Source organism: Ochotona princeps, chromosome 16, assembly GCF_030435755.1.
Source record: "Ochotona princeps isolate mOchPri1 chromosome 16, mOchPri1.hap1, whole genome shotgun sequence".
Taxonomy (NCBI): Eukaryota; Metazoa; Chordata; class Mammalia; order Lagomorpha; family Ochotonidae; genus Ochotona; species Ochotona princeps.
The window spans coordinates 14,095,123-14,112,196 of NC_080847.1; the positions used below are offsets into that span (position 1 = coordinate 14,095,123).

At 52.5% G+C, this 17,074-nt stretch overlaps 2 protein-coding genes across 3 annotated transcripts in view; both read right to left on the minus strand.

Annotated features, from left to right (window-relative positions):
- SLC7A6 (solute carrier family 7 member 6) overlaps positions 1 to 2,067 on the minus strand; it is a 34,776-nt gene extending 32,709 nt beyond the window's left edge. Inside the window, exons 1-2 of one of the 2 annotated variants that reach the window (XM_004583971.2) lie at positions 1,920 to 2,067; positions 262 to 393 (exon numbers count right to left, since the gene is read on the minus strand). The gene's annotated coding sequence lies outside the window, so the exon portion shown is untranslated. Of the gene's footprint in view, positions 1 to 261; positions 394 to 1,537; positions 1,644 to 1,919 lie in introns of those variants that run through there. The other variant, XM_058675044.1, reaches the window with a different exon arrangement.
- A 2,605-nt stretch (positions 2,068 to 4,672) lies between these two features.
- Positions 4,673 to 17,074, minus strand: PLA2G15 (phospholipase A2 group XV). Its single transcript, XM_004584173.2, has 6 exons — positions 16,864 to 17,074; positions 12,439 to 12,595; positions 9,550 to 9,668; positions 9,271 to 9,369; positions 8,636 to 8,860; positions 4,673 to 6,449 (listed from the first exon to the last, which is right to left on the minus strand). The coding sequence occupies exons 1-6, from the start codon at positions 16,970 to 16,972 to the stop codon at positions 5,941 to 5,943; spliced, it is 1,218 nt and encodes a 405-aa protein (XP_004584230.2). The 5' UTR covers positions 16,973 to 17,074; the 3' UTR covers positions 4,673 to 5,940.

Consider the following 17,074-nt stretch of genomic DNA (forward strand, 5'->3'; position numbering starts at 1 on the left):
ATAGCTATGCTTTTCTACTTCTTTTCAACAACTTCATTAGTATCTGTAATCATAAGCTACCACAATTACTCTTTAGAAAGAAATGTAATATAAAAATGTAATATGAAAATTATTCATACAATAGTTTTACAAAGCACATAACACTAAAAAAGTTGTTAATTAGGTGTGAGATATTCTCTTTACTAGCTTCATGTTCATATTATGTACAAATAACTAAAACTCTTTATAAATGATAGTAGAGAACAGAATAACAATATTTACCTGTCAAGAAATAAGTGAAAATCACATTATGACAAGCTCCCTCATCATAAATGGAAAAGCTTCTTAGAAGAAACTGAAGTCTCCGCAGACAGGACTAAATCATTCCACTTGTCTCTCCTGCCCATTTAATCTCTGCAACAAAGACAAACAGACGATTTACCAAAAAAAAAAAAAAAAAAAAAAAAAAAATTGAGAAAGTAGCACAACGGTATTTCCCTTTGTACAATTTCCACTTTACATGCCCTTCGGGGACATTCCTCAATTACTGAGAAGTGCCATCACGCCCACAGTGGGTCCGTCAGAAGCAGCCGGCCCCAAGGGCTGGAGCATGTGGGCTTGGTCAGCTCCCTGCATGTCTGGGCAGCTGCTGCTGGCCCTGGGGCCTCTGAGTGCTGTTTGTGTAACTTGTATAGAAATGGATCCTCAGCCTAGTGGCTACAGGGAAGCAAGGGGCTTAGGAAATTTCCTCTACCAGGAAGTTTCTGGAAGATCAGTCAGGTCACACGTGTATACCCTTTCTGCTCACCAATTTAAAAAAAAAAAAAACAGGTCCACAGCAAACCAAGGAAGGAGGTGGCCGTGAGAAATAGAAAATCAGGTGTGTGGTTTCCCTATCTGTCTGCCAGGAAAGGAAAATCAAATACAGTGATTTGGCTGAAAAAGCAAAACCACATCTCCAAAAAAAAGAAAATCAGAAATAGAAGAGGACCCCAGTAATGTTAGCAGAAAGAAGGAGCACCAGCTTAAGGCTCCCATGGAACGCAGAAAGAGGTACTGGCTGCCACACTACCGTGTCACCACACAGCCCAGGGCCCAAAACAGGTGCACCGGCCCACCTCCTCATTCAAGGGTGGATTGCGCTAGATCCTGACCCTATACGGGCCGACTTTTCTAGAACATTTCACCTCAAACTTCAGACATTTCAGAAGTGGGATGGTCCAGCGGGCCAAGACAGAACTAGGCGGAGCACCTCATCCCCACTCTGATCGCACCCTGTCCTCCGGGAGTCCCCTGCCCGCGTGCAGACTCTGCTTCCTCACAGCGGAGCTGCTTCCTCTCTCCCCACGCCGCAGCTCTGCCCAGGCAGCCACAGGCCGGGCCTCACACTCACTCCGCCACCTTCCCCCACAGCCCTGCTCCCACGCCACCGCACACCAGCCCTCCTGTCCCGGGTCCCCGTCCGAATCTCTCGCCCATCGGGGTCCCACAAGTCCATGAAGAGGCACCCTCACACTCACGGTCCTCCTCTTCCTCACCCACGCGCAGTCTCCCTCACCCTCAGGGTCTCGCGCCCGCACAAAGTCGCCATCAGACTCAGGGTCGTCCCTCTTATACAATCAGCCTCACGCGCAGGCCCCCCTCCGCCGACGCCGCCGCCCCGACCCACACCCTCAGGGAGTCATCCTCACGCTCGGGGTCCCTCGCGCCCTCACAGCGTCCCCCGCCCCTCCAGGAGGCCGCAGTGCAGCGCGCCGTTTCCGGGCCCGTATCCCGCACGCGGCGGCCGCGGCGGCGGGAGCGGAGCCGCGGAGAATTCGGCTCCACGGGAGGTGGCCCCCGCCCGGGCCCTGGAGCCGCTCGGCCCTACTTCGCAGCCCCTCACGACCCCTTCCCGAGCCCCCCGAGCCCCGAAGCCCCTCACCACCGCAACCCGTTACCTCTCCGTAGCCAGGCGCCGCCAGGATGCTCCGTCGCGCAGCCAGCTCCGCCGCCGTGACCGCTCAGGCCCCGCCCCCGCCACGTCATTCGCCGCCTGAGCGCGATAGCGCGCGTCGCTTCGGGACCAGGCTCTGCGCCAGGCGTGCCGGCAAATGCGCTTCTGAACGCTGGGAGCCCGCCGCCCGCCCGGCTCCTCAGGGCCCCCGGCCCAGCCTCTCAGTACAGTTGCCCAGCAGCCCCCAGCTGGCTTCACCGGGCCCCTCACGAGCCGTGACGGCTCAGCCATGCTGGTCCCGACCCGGCCCTGCTTCGCCAAGGGCTTCCACACCAGCATCCTCCCTCAGGAAGCTCTAAAGGGAACCTCCCACCCCACGTTCCTACTGACCATTGGCTTGAGCCCTCTGCCCAGGGGACCCCATCTGGGTCACACACAAGCTGACTCTCCGGTGGGATCCTGAGAAGATACACACCCCAGGACTTCCCTTTGAACTCTCACAGCTCAGACCTGCATCCAGGCAAACGTAGACAGCGCCCGGCTTCTTTTTGCCAGCCTCAAACCTGGGCTCTTCCACTCCGTTTCTTGTCCACGTCTCAAGGACCTGGGCCGGAGAGTACTGTCCCCAGCAGTGCCCAGGAATGCCCATCCTCTGGCCACAGACTACACCCACATCCCTGCCCTCCCCCAGGCAGACCCTTCCCTTTCCTAGGACCTGCAGACCATGGTTTTCTCCTCAGCCATCTGAACTTCCCAGTCAGTCCCTGCCCCACTTCCTCTAGCCTTGGCCCCACAGGGTAAATGTTCCTAAAATAGATCTGGACGCCCAAAGGCCTTCCCAGCTTTCTTCCTAGAGGCCTGAGATGACCTGTGGATCTAACCTCCTCTTCTGTTACAATAAACACCTTCTCTAAGTGTGAGTGGGTATGTGTGTCCCATCAGTACAATCTGACCCTTTGTCTTCAGGAGCAGTTCCTCCAGCCTCTGTCTGGGCAGAGGGACAGTCCTGGACACGTGATCACTCACTGGCCGTCAGTCCACTTGTCCTCACACTGAGCATAGTCTTCATCACCATCACCAGTGAGCCTCAGGACCCTGCCTGCAGGGTACATTTATTCTGTGTCCATTCTTCACTTGCAGAACCAGAGATGCAGTGAAGTCAAGAGGAGGCACCCCCAGAAGACATGGCTGGAGCTGGCAATGCCAGGATTTGCCCCCGGGTCAACTGGCCCTGAATCATGCTCTAACTCCTGGTCCTCTTTCTGTGGCTGTAAACCTGAGGGTGGCAGTGGGGCTGAGAAAGGTTGGAGTAAGGCAGGGCTTGGGGCTAGGGCTTCCTTTCCTGTTGTCATCCTATCATAGAGGCCAGCGCTCAGCTGGACATGCGTATCCCCAGGCACACTCATTTCCTCTCTGGGCCACCCTACCCTCCAGGTTTGGCTAATAGCTGGTACCATGAGAAGGTCTAGAGCGCCCTCTAGTGGTCCTGAATGAACCAAAGCGTAGAAGCTAGCAAGGCTCACAGGATCTGGGTCCTGCACAATGTTCGAGCCAGGACCCCATTCCTATGAATATTTCCATCTCAGACTCACTTTTCCCGTTTTTATTTGACCTATTCTCTTGGACTCTGTCTTTGCCCATCTCTGTCCATTTTGGTCTCTGTAACCAGTCTATCTGGTCTCTTCTTCCCTCAATATCTCAAAAGAATGTAGGTAAGAATCGAACAACATGGGCCCGGCACAGTAGCCTAGTGGTTAAAGTCCTTGTCTTGCATGTGCTGGGATCCCATATGGGCGCTGGTTCTAATCTCAGCAGCCTCGCTTCCCATCCAGCTCCCCGCTTGTGGCCTGGGAAAGCAGTTGAAGACAGGCCAAAGCCTTGGGACCCTGCACCCACATGGGAGACCCGAAAGAGGCTCAGGGCTCCTGAATTCAGATCAGCGCAGCTTGGTCATTGCGGCCACTTGGCTCCCAGCTTCAGACTGGCTCAGCTCTAGCCATTGTAGCCATTTGAGGAATGAACCAAGGATGGAAGACCTTTCTGTCTACCTCCCCTTCTCTTTGTAAGATCTGCTTTTCAAAAAAAAAAAGAAAATCAAAGAAGGGTGGCATCCAAGTCCCCAGAATGTTGAGAACTACAAACTGAAGAAAGAGATCGGGAAGCGGAGTCCAGTCAGAGTAACCTGTAGGACTGTCCTTGCCCCCACCTCTGAGGGGCACCTGACCAGGCAAGATTAAGGATAAGGTACAGGAAGACAGAGTCTAAAGAAGGCTACAGAGGCCACACTTTTGTTAGAAGTTATGGAGCCCTGGGCCCGGCGGCGTGGCCTAGCGGCTAAAGTCCTCGCCTTGAAAGCCCCGGGATCCCATATGGGCGCCGGTTCTAATCCCGGCAGCTCCACTTCCCATCCAGCTCCCTGCTTGTGGCCTGGGAAAGCAGTTGAGGACGGCCCAATGCTTTGGGACCCTGCACCCACGTGGGAGACCCAGAAGAGGTTCCAGGTTCCCGGCTTCGGATCGGCACGCATCGGCCCATTACGGCTCACTTGGGGAGTGAATCATCGGACGGAAGATCTTCCTCTCTGTCTCTCCTCCTCTGTGTATATCTGGCTGTAATAAAAATGAATAAATCTTTAAAAAAAAAAAAGAAGAAGTTATGGAGCCCCCGTGAGTGTCCAGCTCCTGACTGATCACCTCTCCGATCCCCACGCACCTCCGCCACCTCTCAGTTATGTTCAGGACAGAGCCAAGGCTAGGATACCTTACAGCATCCAGAATACTTTTATTGCCAGAATCAAGGTAAAGCATACTTAGAGAGGGAGAGACAGATGCTGGACATCTAGGGATCAGGGAGAATCCAGCCCCACAGACATCTTGTGGGAAAATGGCACAGTCCCCAAAGATGGCTTTGGGGTCCTGACTGGGGGCCTGGACCCAAACCCTGGCCAGCTGCCCGGCAGAAGCCCACAGCCACCAAGGCAGGGCTACATTCTCCATAGAAAAAACCGTGCAGGTTCCCTGGAGCTAACAGGAGACCTCAAGGGGGTGTCATAGCACCTGATCTTTCAAGTAACCCACTATAGTTTCTGGGCTGATCCCTACATACTAAATACCACTCCACCACCTGGTGGGAGGCGCTTCATCACCCCCTCAGCCCTGTGCCAGCTCTACTGGATGCCAGAGAAACCCTGGCCAGGGCAGCAATGTGATGGTGGGGTTGGCAAGAGAGCAGCTATTGGCAGTTTCCTTGTACTCCCTTTCTTCATCAGTACCTAAAAGCCATGGCACTGGGCCTGGCACTCCTTCAACCACAGTACCAGGTGAAGGGTGCCAGCTTCCATACCATGGTCAACACTTCAGCCCAGGCTCAGTGTTGCCAGGACATAGCCCCCAGATGCAGGGGAGCCATCTGCTGCCCAAGCATAGCTAATACGCTCTTCAGTGTCAGGGAGGTAGGAGTAGAATGATCGCCCTGGGCCCAGGAACCCTGGAGAACATAAACCAGCCCTGCCTGCAGGGGGGTCCATGCTGTCCTGGCCACAGGGAAGCCAGCAGCTCTGGCCACCCATGACCGGTGACAGACCAACCTGTGGCCATTACATGGGAGGGGTCACCTAAGGGGCCAGGGACCACAGACAGCTCTGTATCATCCCTCACAGGAAGGCATCGGGGCCTGGGCCTGATGGACAAGTGTGAAAAGGCCACAGGAGTAGGAGCAATGCGTGGCCCTGCAGACTGGGGCCCTGCAGCTGCCAGCCAGTCCACCCCACAGGGCCAATCCTGAGGTCACGATTCCATCAGCAGTATTCTTCCCATCCGTGGTTCCTTGAATTTATACTTATTTCTTCTTTTTCACTCCCACGGAAGAAGGACAAGAAACAGCACTTCCCCAGGGTGGATGCTTCAAGGCCTGAGACACACGCAGTCTTTGAATGATTGGTCACAGACTTTGGCCAGGACAGCCCTGGAGGCCGAGGAAAGGCCTCGTGGCCAAGTTTTCCAGCACATCTTGCCCAAGTGTAGCAATCAAGGCCCGAGGAGAATCCGTTTCAGGTAGGCCAAGGTTGTAGCATTGGCCAGCATCTCAATGTGCTCACAGCCTGGCAGCTCCTGTAATGACACTGGGTACTCCTGGCGGCCTTGCCAGGCCTGGCAATGTAGGGCACTCTCCAAGTTCACAGTACCATCGCCGTCACCAAAGCAGATCTTGGGGTCATGGTCAGGGAATGCCTCATAGTAGAAGGATTCTGGCGTCGGCACCCCAGTGCCATAGAGGCAGTGCAGTGGCACGCCAGGGGGCGTCATGGCCACCAGCCTTTCTGTGTCCTGCCGCATGAGCCAGCCATCTTCAAAGTCAATATCCCGAAAGAACCGACGGTAGTCCTGCAGCGTGTAGTTGGCTGCAGGTGTGTGCACAAACACCTTTTCTGGGGACCAGGTGTAGTTATAGGGCAGCAGCCAGCTGGTAGAGACGGCAGATCGCTGCTGCTCCCGGATCTTCAGGGGCTTAATGACAGGGATCCGGTTGTTGTCTCCTGCAAGGGGAGAGCTCCAATGAGACTTTGCTTACTGGTGCCAGGTGGCCTTGTCACTAGGCAGGCTGTCAGACCCTGGGCTAGAGGTCCAGCCAACGCTTACTCGTTTCTGCTCTGCCACTGTAACTCCCATCCCTGCCCTGGCTTCGGCGGCTTTGTCTTATTTTGTCAATGTCTAGAAACCATACTTGCAAACCTGGTGTCGTTCCCTTTGCCATTTCCTCTCAAGGGATTTTAGGCCACATGTACCCTGGGGTGATTTATCACATTTTCTTCCCTGGAGTACTTAACCGGGTGTGTGTGGGCACTGGTTTTGCTTCCCTAAACTGACTCAATTAGGGTTGGTAGCCCTGAGACCTGTTCCTCTTTCTCTTATACCATGTTGAACTGTGCCTGTGTTTTTCTCTTCCTAGGGTCAGATGGGTCATCAGCCAACCCTGGCATTTTTCCAGCCACCTGCCTCTGGACAGCAAGGCCAGCTAGAGACAGGGCAAGAAGGAAGGCTGCTGGTGGATGCAGGGTCCCTCCATTCCACAGATGTACCCACCAGTCAGTGAGACTGCCGGGAGCTGGGCTGGAATGTTGGGACAGTGGCCGCTGAACACATTTAGGGCAAAACCCTGCAACTGAAGGGGTCATCCTACCTTAGCCCCAGAGAAAGCAGACTACCATTTCCTATTATGAATTGCATCTCCTCTGTGAGCACAGGGAGCCTCCATGGGCAGGGAGGAAGTGGGTGCAGTTCTACTGGGCCTGCCTTCACTCCCTTCCTGCTTTTTCTAGGACCAGGGGAGGGAGGCCAGAGGCCTGTGGATGCCCACTTCTCCACAGCACACCCCTCCTCCTGGGCTGCCAGGGCTCCTGATCAGATTCTTTCCTCTGAAAGGGGATGGGGATGGGGTCCAAATGCCACCATGGCTCCTTGTATCTGTCTCTCTGGGTTAGAGGCTGGACTGGCACAGAGGGCCCGGAGGAGTCCTTACTATATTCTGAAGGTCTGAGCCATGGACCCGTGGTCCAGTCAGTTCACAGTCACTTCTGGGAGGTTCAGCATCACTACCTGGTGATAATGGTCAGTTAGTCAAGCAGGTCAGGCAGTGCTACTGACTGTTGGATAAAAACTTCTGAAATACTTGACACAGCTCCCAAATGAGGAGCTCCGGGACTCCAGCCAGTTCTAGCAGAGGAAAATATACTTCCTCCTAGCTCAGGAAGCGCCACTGCCCACAGCTGGCAGATTTTAAAAATAAGTGAAAGGCAAGTGGGTTGGAAAGGGACAGGGGTGACTTTCTCAACTGGCTGGTGAGCAGGCCCAGACAGAACAGCATCCACTTCCTCCCTGTGCTGCCCACAGAGGCTCCTGTGCCTGCAGACTGAGATGCAGTTCCTAAACAGGAAATAGCCTACTTTCTCTACACTAAGTGGAGGATGGAGAAATGAGGCTGAAGGTGAGAAGGAATGAGAAAGTGCCTCCAAAGGACCCTAAGTAAACCCACTCAGGCCCGAGTCTTGGGCTGTATGTGTGGGTGTACGCACATGAAAGTGTATACCTATATAAGCAAGTATCTATATACCAATGTTATGCCTGTCCATGGACACGCCATAAGAAACTTACACCAATCACAGGGGCTATCAATTAGAGACAAGAGACCAGGAATAGTCTTAGATCCTTTTCTAGAAAAATGGATATTTGAAAAAGAATGGCAGGCCCATGCTGAGGCACACCGGGTTAAGCTACCACTCATGATAACAACATCACACATTAGAATGCCAGTTTGAAATTTGGCTGCTCTGATTCCAGTAGAGCTTCCTGCTAATGCATCTGGGAGGGGCACAGACGATGGCCCAAGTGCCATCTACACAGGACAGCTGGATGGAACTCCTGGCTCCTGGCTACCGCATGGCCTAGTCCTAGCTAACTATGGCCATTCGGGGAATGAATCAGAGACAGAAGATCTTCCATGTTCTCTCTCTCTCCCTGATGCTCTGTCTCTCAAATAAATCACTAAATCTTTAAAAAAAAAAAAAAAGAAGAAGAAGAAGAAGAAAAAAATGTCATTGGAGGAAAAAAGAATGCTGACCTAGGAAAAGAGGCCTGAAGGCTACTGGCTCAGCAGTACATCACAGAAGCACCCAGAGACCAGTATTCCTGCTGTCCACCCCAACACTGCCAAGTGCAGTCTTACCTGAAGCCAGGACGCGAAGGGTCTTGGCCACGCCCCCCCAGGGCGCACCCAGTGCCACAAAGGCACGGATATACTTGTCCTTCCAGGGCTGTGGCTGCCGCTGCAGAAAGTAGAGCGTGTACATGTTGCCCATGCTATGGGCAACCAGCACCACGGGGCCCCCATACAGCCGGTACATCTCCTCGATCATCTCCCGGAGGGCCAGGAAGTAGGGCCCGTTCTCATCTGCAGGCCAGAGCCAGGCAGGGTCAGGTGAGAGGAGTCCTAGGGCCTGAACCACTGACCATTCCACAGGTCAGACCCCAGACTGGCGGGTGGGGAAGGGGCTAGATTCCAAGTGGGCACAATTAGGTCCTCTCTGCCCACCCCCAGCTTCCATAAACGGAGCAAACAAAGGCTCCCTTAGTTGCCACCCTGCACCCCCCTCCTATCCCCAGAGCTCAGAGGTCTTGGAACGAAAGATAGAGAAGGACAAGGCAACCCCACCAGAAACGATGGCTGTCGCTGTGACTGTGATGGAGCTGGGACATGCCAGAAGTCCAGGAACAGCATAGAGCCCAAGGCCAGTGGTAGCTCTGACTGCCTCATCCCTGTCTCCCCAGAACCCCAGGGAATGAGCAAGGGTGGGTGCTTACTTGGGGCTCGGCGCCAGTCATACGGGGCCCCTCGGACGTCTTCACCCTGTGTGTATCCCCAGCCCACAAGGGTCTCCACCATGGTGTGGAAATAGGAGCCTGCAAACAGAAATGCAGAGCATTAGAAAAAGTTACAGTCGGGGCCTGCCGCCCATCCCACACTGCCATGCTGACTGTGCTAGCCACTGGAACAACACACATGGAGGATGGCTACAGAGACAACTCACAGGACACCCTTTCAAACTCTGTCAGTCCAGCAGAGCCCCCAGCTCTACATACCCACACTGCTTTTGCTGGGATCCAAGAACTCCAACGAGAATGTCTTCCCAAAGCCAGGGACACGCACGTCCACGCCATCAGGAAACTGGGTGGTCCGGGATGTTTTGTTGTAAATCAGCCTATCAAGAGGGGACACTGAGCCAGTTAACTTGAAGGTGACACTGAGCTTGGTATCCTCAACATTACCCTGTGTCTTAAGCCTCCTCATCTCCAGGTTTAGTCAGGGGCACAAGGGAGAAGAAAGTAACAAGGCAAGTGTACAAAGGACAAATCAGTGACCTAAAGGACTTCCACCAAAGCTCACTTCTGGCCAAGGTAATAATTATTTCTCCTTGGTGTTGGCTACCCGAGTGAGCGTTTTGAACTGGTGGAGAGAAGTAAGTGTTAGTCCTGGCTCTGCCATGGACCTCACACTTGACCCTAGGTCCCAGCATATCCTTGTGGTCTCCCATGGCTCCATATGCATCGATCTAGCCCCTGTAACCACCTCAACACCTATAGGGCAAAGAAGATGATAAGGACTCCACCTTAGGGCCTGAGCACCCTGTGGTTGCACTGTGGACAGGCAGATACGAAGGTGGATAAGGCTAGACAAAGGATGGGGACAGGTGAGGCGAGACAGGAGAAAGGCCTTGTTGCAGCCGCAGGTAGGGACAGCGGAGTCTTACTTACACTGAGAATTGGACCCAGCAACCAGACTCCCTCCAACCATACAGTTGTGGAAGGATGTGAATAAACCATGTCCACATGACCTGTCCTGTATCATACCCCCCAGCCACATCACCCATCAAGACAGGAACCACATGCCCAGAATGGGCTGGCAAGTTCCTATATGCTGTGACATACAGACCACCAAGTATTCGGGATCATGACCAGCCCTTGCTAAGTGTGCTGTGGCTGTGTAACAAATTACCATAGACCTAGCAGCTTCAAACACCACACCTATTATCTCACAGTTTTTGTAGTTGCAGTGTAAAACAGAACCCTACCTGACAGAACCCTGCCTAAAGTCAAGCACAGGGCTGCTGGATCCTGACTCTAGGGAAAGGGGTCTCCAGGGGCCACACAAATGCAGGGATGGGGAAGGGGGAGACAGAACAGAAGTCTTGTGCCAAGGCTAGGACCACGACACTGATCTCAACCGACACCAAGGAAGCAAATGTGCTCCCTAGAAACCAGGAGCCTAACGTTCCTGGTGACTAGATCACTAGGACCTTCGCAAGTCACAGGCAGCTGACAGGATCTCCAACACTGACTTCAATAATAGTTTTTCAGGATCATTCCTTCCAGGACCAACTACAGACTCTCCCAGCAGCCAGCCAGTAAAATGCAGAGAATCATTCTGGAAAGCTAAAGCAGTTTTATGTTGCATGTCATACGCAAGTACAAAGAGAACAAGACACCTCCAACTGCCAGCACACAAGGCCATGTCTCCAGGACAAAAATAGGAACAGAAATTAACAACCTAGAAATAACCCCAATCCACACAGAGGGGAAGCATAGGCCACCGGGAAGGGCAGGGTGCCTAGAAAAGCAGCTAGCAGGTCTCTGGGAAAAACTCAGGATTCATGAAACTCCTTCCACTCAAGCAGACATTAAGCCCAACTGTGTTCCTCAGTGTATTGATATGAAAACAAAAAGACAACAGTTCCTGTTTTTAGGGAACTTAATTTGGAAGGAGACCTCAACCCAGAGCCACACAGTTCTGGGTTAGAATTCTGGTTTTGCAGTTCATTTTTCAGCAGAATCAGCATAAGCAATTTTATCATTTCTTTGAGCTTCCAGATTTGCTCACCTGTGTCACCTAAAAAACAAGTTTAAAAATGGCGCCTATTTCAGAGTCACTTATAAGACTGAATGAGAGTGAGCACAGCGATACATCACTGGAACAACAGGGCTGTGTTCTGAGCAATGCATCATTAGGTGGTTTCATTGCTCTGTCAGAGTCTGCTTACGCAAACCTAGAAGGGCAGGTCAATTACTGGACATGGCCTCTTGAGGCCATCAAGAGACTTGGTGAATTCAGGATGTATGAATTCATACAGAATACAGCCTGCTGTTTTGCGTTAAGTAAAAGGACACTCTAGAACAATTACAAGTAAACACATATGCCAGTAACAATGTCACTCACAACCAAGCATTATACACTGTATATAATTGCATTGCTTTATTTTTATAAAACTAGCGGCACAGCAGGCTCAGTTACACTAACATCACCACACACACAGAAGTAATGAGTTACACTGACAACGTTATGACAGCTATAACATCACAAGAAAAGAGCTGCAAGATCTTATGGAACCAACTGCTAACTGCTACGTCACCATCTCACAACATGGCATGTAACTGTATCTAGAATTGATAGTCCCTATATTCAACTGGGGAAAATATCCATGGAAACATGGTTTGACACTAAAGAGGAAACATGATGTGAGTTCAGAGCAATAGGGAGTGGCAGGAGATAGTCACAAAGGAAGTAAGATCAGGTTTCAAAGGGCAAATGGAGAAATGAAGACAACAAGTAAATAGACAAGGGGAACAGAAGTAGATTCCATCTGAAAGAGCCATGTGTGAAGGCATGGCCTGCCCCAGGAAGAACACGTGGCTGGATGGTCAGATGTGGCCAAGCCACAGCAAAGAAAAGATGAAGGTCAAGTGTAGGGTATAGATGGAGCCTGAGGGGCAAGGGCTGAACTGGAGAGGGGAGGGACACAAGTAGCAGAAAAGTTCTGCCTGGGAGAGTACAGAGGCAGTGCTGGCCAGATCAACCCAGAGCACACTGCGTGGAGGGCCTCAGGTCCCCAGAAGAGAAATGGATCATGGACCCTCGTCTTGAAGTGGGGCTGTGATGGCCTCTGTGGAGACCCCCTCAGTGCACAGTACACCCACCTGATATTGTCGATCCAGCAGTCAATGACGACAGGGAACAGCAGTTCCAGGTTCAGCCAGAGCGTGAAGTAGCTGTCCGTCTTCTTGGAGCAGACGTAATGCACAACCTTTGGCTTGTCCAGCTTTGCCTCCAGCTGGTTGCCCAAATCACCAGGCACTGTGAGGACACACAAGACATGTGTGAGTCTTGGGCCTGTCAGGAAACCTTACAGTTCACCACTGACCCTGTGCAAGAGCCAGTGATACCTTGGGTAGACCTCCACAGTTCTACACCTCAAATCAAAACACAGTGCCGGGGCAGGAAGACCAAAAAGCAGGGACTCCAACAAAGAGGTCTGGACACTATTTCTACACAGAAAAACTACTACAGTAACATGGTACATGGTAGTGCAACAGAAGCCTATAAGAGCCTTGGGAGAGGCCTGGCAGATTTACGGGGAAGGCCCATTACTCTTCCCGACTCCCTTGTGTCTTCCCTAGTGAACTCCTTGTTGTCTTCAACAAGAACATCTTCCCAGGACTGAGTTTCAATTTGAAGTGACTTCCTCGTGGTAGGCTCCATTTCCTCATCTGTGAAACGAGATCTTGGGACCTAGCTGAAGGTTAAGCCTCTGCATGCAATGCTGGTATCCTATAGGAACACAAATTTGAATCTCAATGCTCCACTTTCATCCAACTACCTGGTAACATGCCTGGAAAAGCAGTAGAGAAAGGTTTAAGTGCTTGGGTCTCTTTATTTTGATTGAAAAGTCAGATACACACAGAGGAAGATCTTCCGTCCGATGATTCACTCCCCAAGTGGTCGCAATGGCTGGAGCTGAGCCAATCCAAAACCAGGAGCCAGGAGCTCCTTCCAGGTCTCCGTTGTGGGTGCAGGGTCCCAAGGCTTTGGTTCATCCTTGACTGCTCTCTCAGGCCACAAGCAGGGAACTGGATGGGAAGTGGGGCTGCCGGGATTAGAACCAATGCCTATATGGGATCCCGGTGCGTTCAAGGTGAGTACTTCAGCTGCTGGGCCTCCATGCCAGGCCCCATGACATTTTTTTATAAGATTAATTATTTTATTCATTGGACATGCAAAATTAGAGAAAGGAGAGACAGAATTTTTCATCTGGTAGTTTATTACCCACATGGCTGTAATGGTTGGGGCTAGGCCAGGCTGAAGCTAGGAGCCCACAGCTTCTTCCCAGTCTCTCACATGGGTTCAGAGACCCAAGCATGGGCCTGGCACGGTAGCTGGCTAAAGTCCTCGCTTTGCATGTGCCAGGATCCCATATGGGCACCGGTTTGTGTTCTGGTGGCCCCATTTCCCATCCAACTCCCTGCCTGTGGCCTGGGAAAGCAGTCGAGGGCGGCCCAAACTCTTGGGACCCTGCAGCCACGTAGAAGGCGTGGAAGAGGCTCCTGGCTTCGGATTTGGTTGGCTCCATCTGTTGCGGCCGCTTGAAGAATCAATGGATGAAAAATCTTCCTTTCCCCTCCTCTCTGTATATTTCTGACTTTGCAATAAATAAATCTTAAAAAAAAAAAAAGGAGGGGGGACTTGGAGACCCCTCAGAATTCTAGAACATCCAAAGTTTGGCCAAGGGTACTATAGGCCTGTCATTAGATATGCACTCTTGAGGTCTGAACCCAAAGATTTTCCACTTACAGCCATCCCAGGCACCTTGATCATGCCGAGAGAGAAAGAAGGAAGAGCTGGCAGAACAGAACACTGAGCCACTGAACCAACCCAAAACTGAATACAAAGGAAGTAATGTGGACTTGCAGGAGGGAGATTATGGACAGTAACAAAGCTGAGAGAAGCTTAGACTGGTACTTGCCAGCTTTCTGAGGTCCCATAGTGAGCCTGCGTTGGAGACAGGCTGAATCAGCATACCATTCCAACCACAGCCCGGCAAGGGTACATGTGACCAGGTCCCAAGTATGACTTCTCCCCCCCCCCCCCGAGCAAGCCTGTTCTGGTCACACAGAAGCCTGGGGTTCTTGTGACACCCTAGCCCATCCTCATTGCTTCACTGTGCAGCATTCAGAGCCTTTCACACATGCCAGCATTGTGGCACAGTGGGTAAAAGGTATACCATTGCCTGCAACATCATGATGCTCTATCAGGGAATACCAGCTGCTCTGGTTCCAATCCTGCTTCCTGTTAATGTGTGTAGGAAGGCAGAGTTAAGATGACCCATGCCACCCCTGTACAACATTAAGGATGGAGTTTCTGGCTCCCCAGTTCACCCAGGCCCAGCTTTGTCTGTTGTAGCAGATTGGGGAGTGAAGCATGAGTGGAAGACCTTTCTCTCTTTCTGATGCTCTACCTTCTAAACAATAAACAAATACTTGAAAAGTCCTTCACACTCCATTTACTCTCACTGAACTTTCAAGTCTCACCTGCTCCCATATGTCATGTCCCTGATACATCCCAAACACAGCTCCATCCAGGCCAAACCACCCATGAGCAAGCAACCAGTGCATGGGAGCCCAGCCTTCCTAAGGCGGGCTCTCCAAGGCACTACCATGGTGTCTTCAGGATGCATGGGAGAGATTCACCTTCACCACCTTTCATGATGTGGGTGTGGAAGCCAAGAGCCCACCAGCATGCCCCCTTGGGTGCTAATTCCTGGGGACTGGGCAGGGCACTGCAGAGACCTGGACCAGTATCTCCACCAAAGAGGAAGCGGCTGAAAGAAGTCAGCAGGTCTGCTTTACCCAGACAAGCCTTGCTCTGCTCAGGCATGTGACTTCTAAAAATAGCAGGGATTACTTCCTAAACTCCTAGGTGCCTGGAAGACAGGGGCCATCCACATGTCTCTCACGCTCACCTAACAGATGAGGAAACTGAGACCAGGAAAGGTAAGGATGGCTTACCTACAGTCGCCTCCCCTGGCCAGGCTCATTTTTCTGACCTCGGCTTCTTGTACCATTCAAGTCCTACCTTAGGAGAATGCTGACCCCATCCCTGACAGTCATGATCAGATCCTGCCCTGGGTCTAGATGCAGCTCATCCTGAGTTAACAGCAGCAGCCTCACTCCCTAAGAAGCAGCAAAAAACAAAGATTCTGACCGCTTTGCAACTTTGCTTAGGCCCAATACTCCTCTGCTATGAGTTAGGTTCACTAAGGACTGGGAAGAGTCAACACCAGGCCAAGCCAAAAAAAACAAAAAACAAAAGCTACGCTCTGGCTGCAGACCACATACTTCTCAAAGCCACATACTTCACACCACTTATATTCAGCACTTCCACAACCCATTCATGTGGCCCCTAGGGTGAAGTCCAGATGATCCCACCAGTCTCCTACCCCCATGCTATTTTAGCCACCCTGGGCTGCACACTTGCTTCCTCCTGCCATGCTGCTGGTTCCTCTGCCTAGAACCTTCTCCTGATCCTAGCTCCAGTTGTCTTCCCCGACACCCAACCAGCCAGCCTGGGGCGGAGAGTTCTGTACTTGCCCAGTGCAGATACATCTCTGCAAAGGAGCCCAACACCCACCTGCAGCATTGCCTGATGAGGGCTCCTGGGACCACCCTGCCTGCCAGCCTTACTCTATTAACATATTCATAGCAGAAACAGCACTCACAGTGGGCAGGGAGGGGTCAAGGTATAAATGGACACCTCAGGTTGCTGGCTACCAACACTCCAGCTGCAGATGCAAGCCATGGCCTGAATGAGCCATCCGGGCCTCCCAAACAGAGGGGTCATCCCGGCCCACTGAGAGAAACCACTGTGGCTCCTGTACAGTTATCAAGTCTGGGATTCAGGAGGCAGCAAGTAGGGGAGGTTACTAAGTGTCCCACTTAGTATCCCAATCCAATTAAGTCTGGCAGGGATCAGAGTACAGGTCTATTGTCCAACATCTGTTTACCACCACTGTCCCAAACGCTGGCCCTGTTTTTTCTTAGTTTCTCAGACTTGCAGGCTCAAGCCAGTGCCACCCGTTTAAGAGGGGAGTGAAAGCGGGGGCTTGGTGGGCAGCTTGGAAGCAGTAATTCGCCCCCTGCTCCCCCTGAGAGTTGCCTTCCAGTAACATACTACAACACATGGAAGGTTTCAGGTGGCTGGAAGGAGGGAAGGTGATGGCCTCCAGGCCGGCTGGGGACTACAGGGGCCATCTCTAAGGTCGCCCCTCACAAGCAGGGAGCTGGATGGCTCATCGCCTCTGTAATACGGGCACAGGAGTTTCAGGCTTTCCCAACCCCAAAACTGAGATATGGAAGGCTTCGTAAGGCCTGGTATAGAGATAGACAGGCAGAGCAATGGCCGCCAAGCCTCCCACCGGCTCCCCCCTTCTACCACAGTGCCAGCAAGGCCAGAGCCAGACTAACTGACCAGGGTGAAAAGACACCAGGACGCTTCCCATTTCCTGACGAGGTCAGCCTTGCCTGCACCCCGCCCTGCCAATTACACCCATCACCAAACACGCGGCTCACCCAGCACCACCGGGGGATGACATTGAGCTGGGTCCGACAGCAGCATCAACAGGACCAGGAGGGCACTCGGGAGCAGCGTCGCGCGCCGGGGGAAGACACGGAGGGCCATAGCGCGCGGCTGCGGCTGCAGGTGGGCGCTACGGGATCAGCACTCAGGGCTGGCGCCTAGGCCCCAACGGCGGGGACGTGCTTAACCCCGCCGCCCGGAGCC